The sequence below is a fragment of the Dermacentor variabilis genome, unplaced genomic scaffold (assembly GCF_050947875.1).
Source record: "Dermacentor variabilis isolate Ectoservices unplaced genomic scaffold, ASM5094787v1 scaffold_12, whole genome shotgun sequence".
Lineage (NCBI taxonomy): Eukaryota > Metazoa > Arthropoda > Arachnida > Ixodida > Ixodidae > Dermacentor > Dermacentor variabilis.
The window spans coordinates 57,274,169-57,292,789 of record NW_027460280.1 but is presented as its reverse complement, the minus strand read 5'-3'; the positions used below and the strand labels follow the sequence as shown (position 1 = coordinate 57,292,789).

At 42.3% G+C, this 18,621-nt stretch overlaps 1 protein-coding gene across 5 annotated transcripts in view; it reads left to right on the top strand.

Moving 5' to 3' along the window:
- tws (protein phosphatase 2 regulatory subunit tws) overlaps window positions 1-18,621 on the top strand; it is a 72,252-nt gene that overhangs the window by 33,184 nt on the left and 20,447 nt on the right. For all 5 annotated transcript variants that reach the window (XM_075676892.1, XM_075676891.1, XM_075676893.1 and 2 more), the window contains 3 exons: window positions 9,529-9,967; window positions 10,524-10,688; window positions 10,747-11,008. In XM_075676892.1, coding sequence (XP_075533007.1) covers window positions 9,529-9,967; window positions 10,524-10,688; window positions 10,747-11,008 — 866 coding nt within the window. The remainder of the gene's footprint in view (window positions 1-9,528; window positions 9,968-10,523; window positions 10,689-10,746; window positions 11,009-18,621) is intronic.

The window sequence follows — 18,621 nt, the reverse complement described above, 5'->3', positions numbered from 1 at the left end:
ATCACAATGCATTCCTTGTGTTATCTCAAGGTGAATGCAAAAAGAATTACGAAAATCGACGCGACCAAACAAGTTATTCCACCTAAAAATTCAAAATGAAAGCAGACAGAAAAAGGCATACCCTTTTGCATTTTATCACCTAGAGAGGACTTGTGCAGCTTTCAATCAAAACTTCACTTATATCCCGCAGTGCCGTAAGCTTTGTTCCCATTGTGGCCTTCCCACAATATACTGCAGCCACACTATTTTACAGTGCCGTTACCAATGTTGCAATAACCTTGTCTAGTGCAGTTAAAAAGTTGAGTTCTCAGTACGAGTAAGCTGCAAGCACAAACGACGAGTTGCTATTTAGAGACAAGACTCTCGATCACACAATCCCGAGTTGATGATGTAATGTGGCTAAACTATTTGCAACGAGCAGGCATGTCACTTGTACCTCCTAGCCTTTCTGGATATGGTGGCACGATCTAGTTATGGTACCTGCAAACAAACCTTCTCATGCACCGCCGTAAATGTTAGAAATAGCCATCATATGTTTGTCAAAAATATAGGGAATGACCTTTACACACTGTTTATACGTATATAAGCTACCTGCAAATGATATTCTTTTTTTTTTTCATTATATTTCCAGTGTAGACTGTCGGACAGCACACTCAGTGTTGGTTGCAAATGAAATTAACTTGTACTGCGCAAATGTGTGTCCTCTCTGTAGCTATAAAAAGCACAAGACACTTTTTATTTTTAAAGTAGTCATTGCAAAGTAATCAATAAAAAGAGTTGGCTAGCTGGTGTTGGTGCAATTGCTGTGACATAATTACTAGCACAAACAAAGCTAATGAAAAGAAAGTTGGGACAGGACAGAGCGCCAGACTTCAACTGACCACAAAGTCTAGTGCTCTGCCCTGTCTCAACTTTCGTTAGCTTTGCTCGTGCTAGTAACTGCGACAGAAATTTTATCAACACCAACTAGCCCAACTCTCTTCGTTGATTACTCTTTCTAGTACAATGGATCCTTTCTTAATGTCTAACTCCAGAGGTCAATTGAAGTAAAACGCTCTGTCCTGTCCCGAATTTTTTCCGTTATCTTTGTTCGCGCTAGTAACTATGTCGCAGGTGTTGCATGTACAGAATAAACCCACAATATATTTTTAATGCCCAACCAATCAAAACGAAAGCAGAAGTCGCCTGCCTCTGCATCACATCCGCTGCTGAGAATTGTTCATGCGTGACGCTGCAGTTCGAATGGACACTGATTTCAGGAGCAATTTAAAATATCAAATTCTCCAATTTCAATGCTTTCACTGGCACTGGAGGCATCGCCGTGTTCCAATTTGAATTTGATTTAATGGGTTTTATTGACCCAAGTTCCAGTTAGACAGACTGGCTTGTGTCTGTCTGTGCAATATATTCTTTTCCACATGACAAAGGAATACAGTATAGCCCTCCTTCCATTCATGATACAAACTGTTGTTTTTTATTGCAGCCATGGCACTTCTTTTTGGTATTATTTACTTTCACGCACAAACCAGAAAATTTCAAAGGGGTGGAGAAAACAATGTCGACACCAACTCGTTTACCAATTTTCTTCAGATTATAGATAGCTTGGTGAAAATAGGATACTACAACCACTTTTTTGCCTCGGAATGGTTGGATAGAGGTGAAATCTTTCAGTCGATAATCCGAGCCAGTTAATTCATCCGCTACTCTATAGCGCCTTATATTAGTGTGCATACTTGAGTTTTTTTCCTCAGGTTCAGCTAGGAGGGAGCTCTTGCCTTATAATCGAATAAATGTATTCTTTGTGGCATGGGTTATTAAGATTCTTGAATGTGGTCGGGTAGGGCGGCCTACTATTTAGTGGACAAGTAAACACGTCTGTGCTGCGACTCGATGGCCCAATTGTATTTTCACATAGCACAGGGTATGGCACACTTAGTTTTCAGTTTGCTGCATCTGCTACAGTGCCATACTGTCCCCTGCTTCAAATGTTACTACAGGGAATAGTGGAACACACAATGACAAAAGCTTTTTTATGGCCTACATCAATTTAATTCCACTTATGCCACTGCCCTAATATTTTTTGTCTTCAGTCACCAGATAATTTTGGTGAGGGTTCCTGTTGTGTAACAGTGATGTCTTTATAATAAATTAATCTACATGAAAAGCTCTTGTTGCAACTGGTTGCAATTGACATGACATATGTTTGTCTAGCCTATTGTGGCCAGTTGTGCTCAATGGAGGGAACTGTATATCCACTGCATCCCTAGTCACAAATGACATCTATGCCTAACCCGAAGGTTTTATCGGGACTGTATTGTGCTGCCCAGTTTGGAAGGCTCAACTGATGCTTGGAAAACCTGAAAGAATGCTAAAAAAATGATTTATATCTTGCAGGACAAGTGCTGAGAGAGAGGACATACACTTTGAAGATACGGAAGTTTTAGCGAGACACAGCTCACGCGGGAAATTATAAAAACATCATTTTTTATCAATTACCAACTAGCCCAAGCAACCACCCTAGTTCACTGAAAGAATGCACCTGCCTTCATGTGCAGATTGGGTGGGTGATAGCTCATTGTGGGAGTCTGAAATAACTTGTGGCTCGGATATCCAAGCGCCTACTAAATTTTGGTGCCACGCTATTTTGGCTAGAGTAAGAGGCTAAGATACACAAGTGTATCACTGGTGGGTGACAAAACACCTGTGACATGGCTTGTGGCCTGCTGGTGGGTTATAAATTGCATAAATTTGTGCTCCTAGAGAAACTTCAATAAATGTTGCTGAATTGGATCAGGTGATAATATGGAGAGTACTTGAGACGTCTTCGTGTTGCTATATTTGCTGTAGTAGAAGTGCGTTGTGGCACAGTCTTGAACAGTAGCATTTAGGAAATGTAGGTGGTGATATGGCGAAAATTCAACTTGGTCACCTTGGCAACTAGAAATGTAGCCGTAAAAAGTAATTAATTGATATGAAGTTGCAGGGTGTCATGTCAGAGTAATTGGCGTAGCAGAAATTGGCTGTGGCTCAGTGACTGAAGGTCACAGTATGCTGTTAAAGAGAATCATTTTTTCAAATGTCTTCATCAAAAAATGAAATTGATAAGAACATTGCTTTTTTTCTAAACCTCTTTACTGTTTAAAATCTGAAATAGTATAACTCGTTTTGCTTCTGAAGTTGAAATGGCATGAAAAAGCTGCAATGCATGCATTCTTGAGGCAACTAATTTGTGAGCTCCAGCATCCTCTTACTGTTTGTGCCACTGCTGCTAAATTATTGTCAGTTGGTTAACTGTTGGCCGTGCATGCCTTCTTGCTGTTTATTACCTGCTGGGAAGATCTGTAGCGTGCATTGCAGTGCAGCACATTTACGTGGAAAGTTTACTTATGACACGGCATGTAATGTTGTCAGCATGCTCTCAAGCTGCACATTGACACCAGCTATTGCAATATTTAACGAGAGGCAATGAAAGAGAGCTGTTTGACTGGTGTGTGCCGCTATCAGAATGTATAACTTCTCTCTGGTGCATGTTGTGTGGCGGCGCACATAATTCCCATAAAGCAGTGGCGAGAGGTCCTCAGAGTTGCAGTTTGCAACCTGATCGAGTATGGTGGAAGCTTTCAATCAATGAAGTTTATTTTCATTCTGTCAAAAATACAGAAAGAAGGACTGTGACAAAAAGCTGTTGTCAGAACAGCTGGACTACATCACAGCCCCATAGAAAAATTTCGGAGCGGTAACAGCACTACCATAAAATAAACCAAAACTTGAAACTTGACAGAGTAGTACTATAAGGCACACACCAAGGTATGGAAATGTATAGTTAATACAGAAAAGTTAAAGCAGTTTTTACAATTGTCATAAAAATAAATACAAAACAGTTTCTTAGAAAAATGAATATCTGAAATGCTATCAAATTACAAATATCTAGAATAAATACACTGAGAATACAGGAAAAAAGCAGTATAGAAATAAACTTGTTTCAAACAGTTACATACAACCATATGAAACAATTCCATACGGTTATGGATTTGATAAATGAGACGAGGTTTGTAGTAAAACAAGTGTAATAAAACAAACATACCATATCCTGATATGAACAATCAAACAAGTCAAAATTGTTAAGTTCATAGTATTTCAGAAGGGAGGGAAGAGTGTAAGACAAGCGCTCTTTTCCGGAGTGTAATCATACTGTGTCTACTTCCCAATTTTCTCCATGATGCGTGGGAGAATTTAAATGCCTAATTCTTAAATTGGCCAAAGCACGCAAATTTGTTATGTTTTTACAAGTTTCAAATTTGAAATTTCTGCTTAACGTATAATTGTATGTCTTGTGTACTTTAACTATTCCTGAACTGCAGAATAAAACATTAGTTGATGCCACAAAATGCACATTGAAAATATGCCTGTTTTCTGTTTTCCATTTGATTAAGATTAGTGACTGTCGTTGTACCCCATGCTAGTTGGCAATAATTTAAATGAGAGCTAAAGAGCGAGTGATAGAGTAGAAGCTTGATTCCTTTTGGAACTGAGTATTGAATTACACCTGTCACCTGAGCTAATTTTTGCAGGACATGTCTTAGGTCGTAATCCCAGCTCATATTCGCGGAAAAAAATATGCCCAGACATTTAAAATGGTCAACTATTTCAATAGTGCGAGTTCTCAGTACTATGTCTTCATGAGGTCGAATAATTTTATTTTTGGTTGGAATATAACAGCTTTTTGTTTTATTTTCGTTAGTACGCATAGCATTTGCTGCTGACCATATCTAGCGTTTTCATTGTGTGATTACAAGTTCTTATATGCTCGTGAATATCATGCCTTGAAAAAAAGTATGCTGGTATCATCAGCATATATTATGTATTTAGCCTCGCAATTAATATTTACAATGTCATTAAGATAGATGTTAAATAATAGTGGGCCTAGAATACTGCCCTGTGGCACTCCACACAGCACAGGTTTCACTCTGGAAATAGTCACTTATCTGAATGACCTGCTGTCTGTTTGATAAATAAGAGTCAATAAGCGTTCAGGCTTGTCTACAAATACCATAGCAATGCAATTTCTTGAACAATATTTTATGGTTTACTAAATCAAAGGTCTTTGAAAATCAATAAAAATACCAAGAACGAGCGCTTTATTTTCAAATTGTCTAATACACTCTTTTTGCTCTAGCAGCGCCAGTTCAACCGATTTATTTTTCGGAAAACCAAATTGATTAGGTGTAATTAAATTATAATTATCAAGGAAACTTGAAAATCGAATGTGCAGAATTTTTTTGAAGGCCTTTGAGAACACAGGTAAGATAGACACCGGTCTATAATTGCCAAAGTTATTTCGGTCACTTTTTTTGTTAAGCATGGTCACTTGCTATTTGCATATTTAAAGGAAAGACAGTTAGTTAAACAAATGTTAAAGGTATCTGGTAAAATCTGCGCGATAACATCAGACATGTCTTTGACAGGACGTATTTGAATTCAGTCAATATAATTCACAACTGGCGCTACTTTTTAGACTTTTTATTGTTGATAAGACTTCATGGGCGGTGACAGGACACAAGTACAATGATTGAGTGTTGTGAACACTTGCGTATTCGGGCACACATCAGCCGGAGTTGCGGTCGTTATCATATCAGTGAAAAAATTATTAAATGTGTCAGCCAATTCTGATCCATCCATATCTTTACTGTTTACTTCCAGTTTTGAAACGGGCGGTAAAGTCGCCGCGATGGAGTGTATTTAATCTAGACCACAGTACGTCAGAACGATTGCCTCGCGGATCGCAGGCATTTTGCAAGTTTGTTGCAATAATAACACTTGAAGGCCAGCCAGTCTTCCGATAAACGAGTATGTAGGAATGTTTGGTAAAGCTTATCTCTTGTTTTCATTTGATATGACGCATCTCGGGCGTTATCCATTGTTTCGTGTTTTACAATTTAATCTGCGCTCTTTTAGCGGAAAATTCAATGATATAATCACTTGAAAATTACAATAAATTTATCATAAGCATTGTTTGTGTCTGCAGATTTTCTGATATCGCTCCAATCTACCTGCAATAAACTGTTACGAAATGCACTGAGCGCCACAGCTATAATTAACTGAAACTTAATTATTTGAGGCTTTGCTGTACCTTGTGTCAATAGCTCCGCACATAAAAATATTGGAAGATGGTCACTGATACAACATCAGGGTGTCTACCAACCGGGAAAACCGGGAATTCTCAGGGAATTTGAAATAGTCTGGAAAAACTCTGGGAATTCGTGCTTCTATCAAGGAAAATTAGCTGTAAGTTTATTGAAAGGGAGTGAAAGTCGTGTTAATGCTGGCTCCAGTAACAGGAATTGCAACGAATTGTCATTGACGCCATGTCATCGGCACGAGGTATTGCCAGAGTAGTTAACGACAGATTTTTCGGCCATTCCCGATAATTTGCACGGCTTTGTGGCACCACCACATACTCCATATAGTCAGTGTATATTGCCCTGACTACAGGTCCGGAATGGCATTAATCAAAGCCACCACTGCCACCATTTTGATTATCTCGCCGCTTTGAACTGGCACTCGCATACAGATCCGCTGACAGCCGTAGCCACCACCGCGCCAACGTTAGGCCTAGCTGCTTCTACGTTCGCTATTAAGTTCCTTGCCGTGCGGTGCCATGATCTTCATTGAAAGAATTCGCCGCTGTCAGCAATGGCTCCGACTCTGCCTTTGTAATCCTCGCAATTGGCTTCGAAGCTTGCAGAGCACAGTGCGTTGCGTAATGTCAGTCTCCGAAAGTTAGCTTCGCCTCAGTATAGCAGTGTTACACAGTGAAGCATAACAAGTTTGGGAAGGGGCAATTGTCACGGGGCACAGTATGTATTCCTTAATTATACACGCAGGCACCCCCGTCTCCTGTCACAGTATGAGCACCGATATCCCTAATAAGTGTACTGGCAGCGTGAGGCTTATAGCGCGTTAAAAAGACAAGGACGAAAGGGAGACGTGACACACACAGGCGCTAACTTGCAACAATCTTTATTTCGAGCAAGGGACCCATAGATATATACAACTTTTTCACGTACATCGTACATGCACTGTTTGCAAAAAAAACCTTGCACACTATTGCGCAGGTACAATAACTCTTTGCGGGAAAGGGCAATTGGTGGTTTAGACACACAGTTATTGCCAAGCCTATCAATAATTTCTGCTTCTATAATTTCGCGTGTTATCCTACCTTGGGCTTTTCCCACAATGGAGCAGTCTCTGTATGCTGGAGCACAGGTCGAGTGGTCACCATCATCCACCCCGGCGACAGTGTAGCTGCAATGCCTGCAGTGGCCGTCAAGGAACCCACCCCGCATTTGTGCTACATTATACCGGTGTTCCTTTAAACGCTCGTTGAGGCACCTTCCGCTTTGCCCCACGTAGTTCTTCCCACACTTTAAAGGAAGGTTGTAAACAACTGCTTCTACACATTCAACAAACGGTTCCTGGTGTTTCTTTTTGCACGTGCGCTTATCAGAGAGGCCTGGTCTGGTTAGTCTGCACAGGCATTGCAATTTTGTAGAAGCTGAAAACACAACCCTAACATTTGCACGTTGGCCTATTTTCTTTAAACGGTGCAATAAGCAGTGGATATATGGGATGACGGCAACGCTCCTCTCATCTACACAAGGCACGCTGGCGGAATTATTTGATAGCCTCGACTTGAGCAGACCCTCAGCAACGCTAATAAGTACATGTGTAGTACATGTGTTTTTTGTTTGAACATGCTTACTAGAGAGTGAGCATCGGGCAACATGGTGTCAGCATGGTGTAGACGCCCTGAACATGACAGAACACTTAACATTCATCTGACAGATTTGTAATAAAAAGATCTAGGACTGACTCGCATTCAAGTGCCACTCTCGTGGGTATGTTATTGTGTTTATGAAACCATTAGACAGTATGATAGCATTAATGTCATGGCTAACAGAGCTTGTAGAACTAGCAAGAACGTGTAGAACTAACAATACATTGAATTTCATGTATTGTGTAATAGTATACAAACTCTGTTGATCAGAACATCGTAGTGAAAGTAAATTCTCAAATTTGCACAAGCTTTTAGTGTAGTTTTTTTAGGGTAGCACATTCACTTTGTTATGCGAGTGTTTCTTTTTTTCTTGCAAAAAAAAGATTTGCCAAATGAACATTATATTGAGGCATGCAATCTTTTTGGGAAGGATGAAAATTATGCACTTGGCTTCACAGCTTGTACTTGAACTAGCTGCGAGTGAAACATTACTCTGCAAACAGGTGTGGCGCAGCATATACTGAAGGTCATGTTGGATGTTAAGTTTTTATTGGGTATGCCCTATCAGGTAAAGGTAAGGATCAGATTGGCTGTTGCCAGACCAGCTGGCTTGCATTTACCTTTTGTGATATGGTACTCATGTACATGGGCATTTATTATGCTTCCTTTTATGCTTTCTCTTCTTTTTTTTAGAAAAACTGGCATTAAAAAGACTTTTGTTCATCAATCTTTGCCACTGTTTGAAATTATAATTTGTTTTTGCAATGCACCTAATCTAGACAAATATTGGCGCCTGACATGGTATACAGTAGCGCTAGAGGGACTAGGCACCAAAGTAGGGTGGGACACAAACAGTTGCGCTGGCTCATTCACTTGAACAGCCGTGCATCATGCCCAAGTAATAATTTACTTGCCAAATTAGAATCTAGCATTGGCGCTATGACCAAGTGGTGGAAAACCAATTTCACTATAAATCAGACCAGGGCTGTGCATCTCAAAACCAGCAAGCGCCAAAAGCAGCTGCTCTGGAAGCCACATGAGCTACACTTTCGTGAGAAATGTTGCATCTTTTTTGTGGTGTGGTGTTTCAATGTTTCAAATAGACAGCATTTGCAGTCTGTACAGTGTCATTCAGTTAAAACATTGGGAAAATATAGATGCTGCACCAATAGTGTGATCTTGATGTTGGTAACTTCACGACTATGTTTGGTGATAATGTGTTTTTATCTGCTACCAACAAGAAATCCTACACTTCCACACCCTTTTTTGCTATAATGTTCCTGAAACTATCAACGGTTCATATTGTATTGTTTTTGGCGACAAAATTGACATTACTTCATTGTATGGCCATGCTCCAATTACAGCTCTGCAAGCCATAAAAAAGTCCACACTCTGGTCACACGCTGTGAAGCCCTGGATTAGACTGTACTGGAACATTGCATTGAAACAGTGAAGTTCAAACACTGTTTCTTACCAATAGCAACAATACTTGGCCCACTTGTACAACTTAGTACCACATTTGAAAGAGCTTATAGTATCAGCTGTTAGTATGGTCTGCAATGGCCGTGAAACAATGAGGTTCAAACAGTTTCTGACCAATAGCAGCAATACTCTGCATAGCGAGCGCAACCTTTGAAACCAGCGCCTATTGATTTTGTAACTTTGTTGTGCTTACATGGTGTTACATGGTGGTGCTTACATGTGTAGCGGAGGGGCGCATGACTGTCTTTTTTTTTTTTTTTTTGTTTCAGTCTCGGCAGAGCCAGCCTAGGAGAGGGGAATACAATGTGTATAGTACATTTCAAAGCCACGAGCCTGAGTTCGACTACCTCAAGAGTCTTGAGATTGAGGAGAAGATCAACAAAATTAGGTGGCTGCGCCGAAAGAACCAAGCCCATTTTCTGCTTTCAACTAATGACAAGACGATCAAGTTGTGGAAAGTGTCCGAGCGGGACAAGCGCATAGATGGCTATAGCTCGCGAACAGAAGTGGGCGGCATGACAGCCCTGCGAGTGCCTACGATACAGCCCATGGATCTCTTGGTTGAGGCCACACCACGGCGAATTTTTGCCAATGCACATACCTACCACATCAACTCCATCTCGGTCAACAGCGACCAGGAAACGTACCTCTCCGCAGATGACCTTCGCATAAACCTCTGGCATCTGGAAATAACCGACCAAAGTTTCAGTATCCTTGTTGCAGAGTGCTACATGCTTGTGAGGGAGGGGTGTAAATCTCGGGAAAACCTTGTGTTCCGAGTACACCACCACCAGTAATGTTTATGTGGATGTGTACATGTTGGGAGTTTTGCATGAATGTGACACAAAGCCACTTGCCATGTTCGCTGCAGGGGCTGCACTTAGTGATAAGTTGCACCGTGGCACTGCTGCAGCGAAGGATGCCAGTAGCTGTGGCCATTGGGGTATGAAGGGCAACCATGATCAACCATGAAGAGCCACTCACCTAACAAGCATATTCAAAGTATATTTTGGTGCACAACTTAGCATACATATTTCTTCTTGCTATGTGCTTCAGGCTTTCACTTAAAAATACCCTTACAGTCCAAGTGTTTCGCTCAGCAGTGCTTGGTCTTGTTTTTAATTGAAGGCTATCATGCTTTGCTTTACAGGGTAATTATACTTTTTTATGTGGGATGACATAAATTGCCTTCCACGTGCAGCCTTAGTGTGATGTTCTTTGAATGTACCAAGTGCCCGAACCTTCCTTGACAGACGTCCTTCAGATATCGTAGACATTAAACCGACAAATATGGAGGAGCTGACAGAAGTAATAACTGCAGCAGAATTCCATCCAACCCAGTGTCATATGTTTGTTTATAGTAGCAGCAAAGGCACCATCCGACTGTGCGACATGAGGGCAGCAGCGCTTTGTGACCAGCATGCCAAACGTAAGTTAATGGCTTTCTCTGTAGAAGAGAGAGAGTTAAATCTGCATGTATTCTGCAGTGTTTGAAGAGCCCGAGGACCCGACCAACCGCAGCTTCTTCTCCGAGATCATCTCCAGTATCTCGGACGTGAAATTCAGCAACAATGGCCGCTACATGATCTCCAGGGACTATTTAACTGTTAAAGTGTGGGACTTAAACATGGACAATAAGCCAGTGGAGTGCTACAATGTGCATGAGTATCTTCGCACCAAGCTCTGCAGCCTCTACGAGAATGACTGCATTTTTGACAAGTTTGAGTGCTGCTGGAACGGCACCGACAGGTAAGCCGGGTTACATATCTACTGAATGTACTTAGAACCAGTGGCATTACTATTTTCAGTTCATACTGTCCCCCTAACTCCTGGAGCAATGCTGCCATGTAGCACATCATGATGTAGCCTAAAGCAAAATAAATCTGTCAGAAAGTTGCTAAACAAAACTGGTACTAAGGGAAATGGTAGCCATATTTACTCATTGTTTAAAGTATTAAGAATTGTGAAGCATTCTCACTTGAAACTACTGTTCACTATATGCGTTTAGTGTAGAGGTTCCTTGCAACTCTGCTTGACAATCCTTTGAAGTGGCTCATTACTACAGTTGTATTCAAAATTGGATTCCTTATTAGGAATTTTAATAAAGGAACGCATTTAAAAGCTGCATCCTCTAGCCTAGCAGGACAGCATAGTTAGTGCGCACCGCAAATTCAGCTGTTTATTAATTACCGCAAAGTAAGAACAGTTGTTTGTACTCGCTACTTTTTACTATATACTTTGTTTGAAGAACCATTGCATCTACTTTTTACTATAAGTGTGCGTGGCCAAGTTCTGGCAGTGTCAGTGTTCAGTTTATGCAGCATGCCCGCTATGTGTATCTATGTCACTGGCAGCTACGTGCGCCCACCTGTTTCTGTACGCTCAAAGTGGACACAGCTACGTTATTGTCACAAACTTGCCAATATTATTCATTACTGATACGGAAGAAACTGTTTCAATGCGCATAATATACTCGCGAGAACACAAATCTCGTTTGGCACGTTCGGCTTGCTCCGTCGGCCGCCATATTTGTTTTGGTGTCCCGCACTGTTACATCAGCAGCCGCCTGCTTGTTGACCTGTTGTCATTCCGTAGCAAACGCGGGATGAAAAAATATATATATATATATATATATTCGTGGAAAATTTAACCCACGTAATGATTGCACCCCTGAATTTCTGTCAATTTTTTTGACCGAAAAAGTGCAATCATTATGCGAGTAAATACGGTATTGTTATAAAATGATAAATTAAGAATTAGTATTTTTTGTTAATTAGTTGCATACATGTTTTGATTTCTCGTGCTAGTAATGTCCGCCTCTAAGTAATCCAGCTCAAGGACAAGAATCACGCTATATGCCACAGGAATTTTTTCTTAAATTCCATAAAGCTTGCATATGATCACCCTGTAATAACTGGTACATTCATGTGCAGTTAAATGTGCACTGTTAAAGTAAACACGTGATTGTAGAGCCAGCAAGAATTTTTCCTTCTGCTGAATGTACAGCCCTGCTTTGCAGCAGATAACTTGTGGTTGATGGCGCTAGCACCTTTCTACAATACTGATGTAGACTCTGCTGGCACTTGCAGCTAGAATGCTGGCAAAGTGAGAGCCGCACATTAGTGTCTTCCTTTAAAAGTGAACCACACTGTACAGTTTCGTTTTTTAAAAATGCAGAAAAGCAAAAGTTTTCATAAGGTGAAACATGCCTCGAGAAATTCTATCTGTGTACAAAGAAATGGAAGGGTTTCTAACACAACCTATTCCCCTCTTTTATCTAAAATATTTCCAGCACTAAGTGGGCCTGCTTATTCGACCTTTTGCCAAGAATCTGTGCTTCCTAAAGCACTACCTCACAACCCCGAGTTCATGTGCTCTACCAAATGTGTGCATTCTTTTCTTATATTCTAAGCGTGCTCTTTGGGTCATTCATGTACCCTCCTGTTTGACAGATGTAGCCCTTCCCACAGGACCACTGTATGTCTTATGCCATTCTGCTCGTATTTTATCGCCTGCTGCAACTGTACAAGGGCAAAGACAAGCGAGCTTGTGGATTACACCATTTTCTGCAATTTCATAAAAAGATTATATTAAAAAAAGAAAAGAGCCTGAAGCCGGTGAAGATGTGTGAAATGGGAATATGGTGTAGAAAGCAAGGGGGCGCTTTCTTGGTAGTTTGTGCCAATTTCGAATAGCTGTAAAAGTGGAGGGAACCCCGCAGGGCCGTCTGGGACAGCAGGCATTTGGTGTGTTGCGACACCACATACCCAAGCGCACGAGGGTTGGACCCTCCCGCGTCTAACCGTGCGCGGCTCCGTATTTGTGGAAAAGGGGATCCTGGGGGTTGAGCCGAAGCCGGGGGTTTGGACCTTTACGGCCCCTCAGTGGAGGCAACAAGCCCCTTTGGCCTCGGCTTCATGTAGACAGCAACCTCGGACTGATCCAGCCAGGAGAAATCGGTAGTTGCCTTTTCCTGTCTCTCTCTCTCCCTCCAACCTCCTTTGTGTCGCTTTCCTGTCTTCTGCTTCCTATTTTTCCAGGCATCAAAGGATAAACCCTGTGGGGGTTAGCTAAGCTTGGTTATAACAGGTTTGGTTATAATGGCTGTGTACAGCTCGCATTGGCAGGCCTTGTTTAAACTCAGATCCTGTCATGTCCCCTTGTTGGGCTCCGTAGTGGGCAGCTGGCACCGCTGCCAAAAACTCCACATTACTAATGGCAAGCTCTTTCCCCCCCACTCCCTGGTTGCCCACAGAAACGAGGGCGCACCGAAGATATTTTTCAATTTTTGGCAACCGATTACAAGACTTCCCCCAATTTCAAGTCATTCATTCTGACAAATCTTAAAAGACCCTGAGGATGATTTCATCTTTCCTTGTGTCAGAATGTCTCACCGAAGCTCTTGGCACAGGCTACAAGGCATCGAGGATGTCTAGTGGAGATTTTGGGGCTCCGCAACGTGAAAACACGAAAAGCTTCCTAACCTAGTGTCATTTGTTGGAAATCCCAGTGACAATATCCCTGCACCGAACTTTGAACACCAGCTATGGTGTTGTCTCCGATGATGACCTAATGGAGCTCACACAAGCTGAACTGTTGGAAGGCTGAAGCGAGAAAAATGTGATCAGTGTTAACCGAATTATGCTGAGGTATGACATCAAGGAGATAAAAAAAGAAACATAGAATACCTACTTTTGGCTCAAACGTCCTGTCCGAGACAATCGAGGCAGGCTATGTAAAGCTACATGTCAGGCCGTATGTTCCAAACCCTCTTCTATGCTTCAAATGCCAGTGTTTCGGCCACAGTTCTCTGAACTGCCAAGGCCGACAGACATGTGCTAAATGTGCATGGTGACCACGCCTCTGAAACTTGCGAAAGTGCTCCACACTGCGTGAACTGTGGTGGCCAGCATGCTGCATACGCGCGGTCATGCCCATCATGGAAAAAAGAAATTGTTACTATAAAAGCAAAAAAAAAAAAAGTATCTTGTTAAAGGAGGCACGCAGGCAGGTGTCATATCTGCCAGAGTGCAGGTTTGCCAATGTGACGCTCTAGGGGGCAGTGACACAACTGCTTCCGGTGACTGTCTGGCCCACACATAGTGAGCCGCCATCCACCCCCTTGGCGGCTGCAGCTAGCGCTGCTCTGCCGCCCCAGCAGAAGGGGCCATCGCTCTCCGGGCTCGTGGCCTCAAAGGCCTTGTCCAATGTGTCGAGGCCTTCACGTCAAACACCAGCGCCTAAGGAGCGGCGAGATTCTCGCAATTTGCTCCAAAAAAGACAAACCTCGCATCATGGCACCTGGAAAGGGCCCGTGAGCTAACGCGTCTTTTAAACACACAGCACAAAGGACTTTCACCATGGTTACACAAATAATACAGTGGAATGTCGGAGGACTCCTCCACAACCTCGATGATGTTAAAGTAATCCTATGCAGGTTTAATCCTAAGGTGCTAACATGCTAATCCTAAGGTTTAATCCAACCTTCACCGGCAATACTGCTTCTCCACCAAAAGCTTCTTCACCACCGGATGACGATTTCATGTCGTCCTGTGGTGTAGCAATAGTTATATAAAAGTCTATAAATTGTCAGCATGTTGCCCTTCAGCTGGCTCTTGAGACAGTGTCGGTATGGGGAATTCTTTTGAATAATTTGGTTATTGTATGTTCTATATACGTACACCCAAACTATCATCTTGGGAAAAAAATTATTTTTGTAATCTCATTGATCAGCTCCGGGAACCCTACATACTCGTGGGTGATTTTAACGCTGACGACACGTTTTGGGGAGACTCGCGATGTGACCTGGGAGGTCGACTTACAGAAAACTTTCTTCTGAACTCGTGTGTGCGCCTCTTCAATAAGGAACCAATGTACTACTATCTTTATCATAATTCATATTCATCAACAGGCCTATCAATTGGCTCTGTCTCTCTATTCCCCGATTTAGAATGGCATGTAATCAAAAATCTATTTGGAAGGGACCACTTCCCAGTAACTCTAACCCTACTAACACAACATGACTTCCCTCTGCATGTCTCTTGCTGGCATCTAGCCGAGGCTAATTGGAAATGTTTTAAGGAATGCACCTACGTATCACGAGATTTTATGAGTAATTTTAGTATGGATCATGCCATATCATATTTTACCACTTTTATCATTGACGCAGCAGAAAAGTTGATCCCTCGAGGGAAAGGTTGTTCACTTGGAAGATGAGTTCCTTGGTGGAACGATGACTGCACACAAGCTCGGAAGAAGCAAAACAAAGCATGGAGGCATTCTGTGCCGATACCCAACTGCAGAAAACCTCGTTCAATTCAAGCAGTCTAAATCGCAGAGAAGGCACATGCGATGGGAGGCTAGGAGAACAAGCTGGGAGAAGTTTGTCGGGAATAAATTCGTATACCCAAGAAACAAGTGGGGAATGAGCTTGGAAGGCTAAAGGGGCAGGAACTGCATCCGCTGCCCTTGGTAAATACCGTATTTACTCGAATCTAATGCGCACTTTTATTCCGATAGAATGGGTCCAAAAATAGCCTCCTCATTAGAATTGAGTACGACCCTAAATCTACGTTAACATATTGCTATTCGCATTTCAAAATGGCCGCCTAGCTGCTGTAGCTTTCTCCATGTGCTGTAGTACGTGCTTAGGTTAGTGCATCATCCGTCGTCCCTTTTTCTGCATTTTCTCTATCAGGATGGAAGTGCCAACTGCAAAGACATGCCTAGTTCATCACAGTGCCACAATTAAAAGGAAAGTGATCACGTGTGCGGAGAGGGACAGAAATCGGGCCGCATCACGGGCGTTCGGAGTTCCCGAAACTTGCTTGCGGGACTGACGCAAACAGAAGCTTTCTACTCCGGCGGCGGCTCTGTATGGTGCAGCCCCTATGTTGAAAGCAATCTGCAGTGGAGACGCATCTACGGCGCACCATGCTGTGTTCGCGTCGCTTAGCAGCATTGCAGCGAGAGTCTGCACAAAAGTCAATTCGCTCACTCCTGCTACCGCACTTCCCCACTCTAGCGTTTTGATGAAAAGTTTCCGTGGTCATTGCGTGCGACGTGTTCATGCTTGCTTGTGCGCGTGTGACGCCATGCTTGTTAATTTAGTTGGTAAGCGAATGTTTAAAGGTTTTTACGGCCGATAAAGCTGCTATCCTTACTTTTCATATAGCTGTCTACTAATTTGTTATCTTAATCGGTGCTTCGCCTTTCGGGCGAAACTGCGACTTTATTTATCGCAACACTGGTGTATTGGGAGTAAATATTTGTTTTTCCAAATGAGAGACAGGTGTATTCCTGTATGAAAGAATGAGGTACCTAGTACTGTAAAGATCTTTTCCTTCTTTAGGTAGTGGCAAATGGGTGGGCATTAAAATCTAGGGTTATTATTTTTTTCCCCTTTTTTTAGTCATCGAAAACTGGGTGCGCGTTACAATCGAGTAAATACGGTAATCAAGGAAACAGGTTGGAAGACCAGGCAGAGGCTCCTGGAACACATTTTCAGTATTCATCGAGCTCCGCATGCTATATACGGACATTGCTTAAACACAAGGAAACGGAAGAATGCAAGACATTGGACCGTAAATGCGGAGGAAACAATCTATATAACCGTCCTTTCAACACTGCCGAGCTTAGAGCGGCATTGCACGTCTGCAAAAGCTCTGCACCAGGAGCAGACAGGATCATGTATGACGTGTGCAAGAACATGCACACGGACACCGTGTGCATGTACACGGTGTCCGCCGTAATCTAGCCGTACACCTTCCAGCGGCATGGAAAGAAGCTATCGTTGTCCCAGTTTTGAAACAAGGTAAAGGCTCATCCTTGGTAACAAGCTGCCGGCTGATAGCACTTACAGCTACCATACTTGTGTAAGCTTTTCGGAAAAAAAAAAATAAATCGCCGTCTTTTGCATTTCCTAGAATTAAAGAACATGCTTGATCCCCACCAATGTGGTTTTCAAGAAGGCAGGTCCGCAACCGACCATCTTGTGTGCATTGAGGCAAACATCCGCAATGCATTTGCCCATAAACAACACTTCTCATCAATTTTTCTAGGTATGGCAAAGGTCTATGACACCACATGGCACTAAGGTATTATCTGAGACCAATCAGGAATGGGCATCCGTGGCAACTTGCTCAGCATTATAAAGAACTTATCTCTCACATCTTACTTTCCTTTTATAATTGGTAATGGTCTGTCTAGGTCATTTACACAAGAGACTAGGGTACCATGGGATGTTGTGCTTAGCTGTACCCTTTATATGGTTAAAATGAATGCTTTATGTTCATGTATTTGACAAAGTATATTTTATTTGGCATATGTCAATGATGTACAGGTTGGATTTAAATTGTATAACATTGCAGTCTGCGAGCGGCACATTCAGTTTAGGCTGAAAAATGTCTTGACATGGGCAAATCAGAACGGATTTAAGCTGAATCCCCCAAAAAGCTCCTGCATCCTCTTTACAAGGCAGAGGAGCCTTGTCCCAGAACCCAACATCCAGCTACATGGTGAACGCTTACGTTTGAACATACAGCACAAATTTCTTGGTGTCATATTTGACCTTAAACTTGCATTCATTTCACATATAAAATATCTGAAAGCCAAATGTATGAAAACAATGAACATTCTTAAAAATCTGGCACACACAACGCGGCAGTGACAGGGGCTGCTTAATGAACCTGTACAGGAGCTTCATACAGTCACACTTCGACTATGGTTCCGCAGTGTATCAAAATGCCACTCCAGATGCATTGAAGCTTTTGGGTCCCTTTCACCATTTAGCTATTTGCCTGGCCACAGGTGCCTTTAGAACAAGTCCTGTACAGAGTTTATTCGTAAAATCTAGTGCGTGGTCATTTCATCTGCAGAGAACCTACCGTATTTACTCGCATAATGATTGCATGTTTATGTAAAAGAAATTGATGCACATTCAAGGGTGCGATCATTATGCGGGTTAAATTTCCCGCGAAAAGAAAAAATTTTCAGCCCGCGTTTGCTGCGGGATAACAACAGGTCAACGAACAGGCGGCTGTCGCTGTATGTATTACGGGGCACCAAAACAAATATGGCAACAGGCGGAGCAAGCCGAACACGCTGAATGCGATTTTTTTTTCTTGCGAGTACATTATGTGCATTGAAACTGTCTCTTCCGTATCAGTAATGAATAATATCGTTAATATCGGCAAATTTGCGGCAATAACTTAACCATGTCCACTTTGAGGGGACATAAACGGGCGCGCTTAGCTGCCAGTGACATAGAAACACATGGCCGGCATGCTGTGAAAACTGCGGCATCTGTCTTCACTACTATACTAATACGGCACGTTTCCGCTAAGGGTGGGCGAATATCTAAT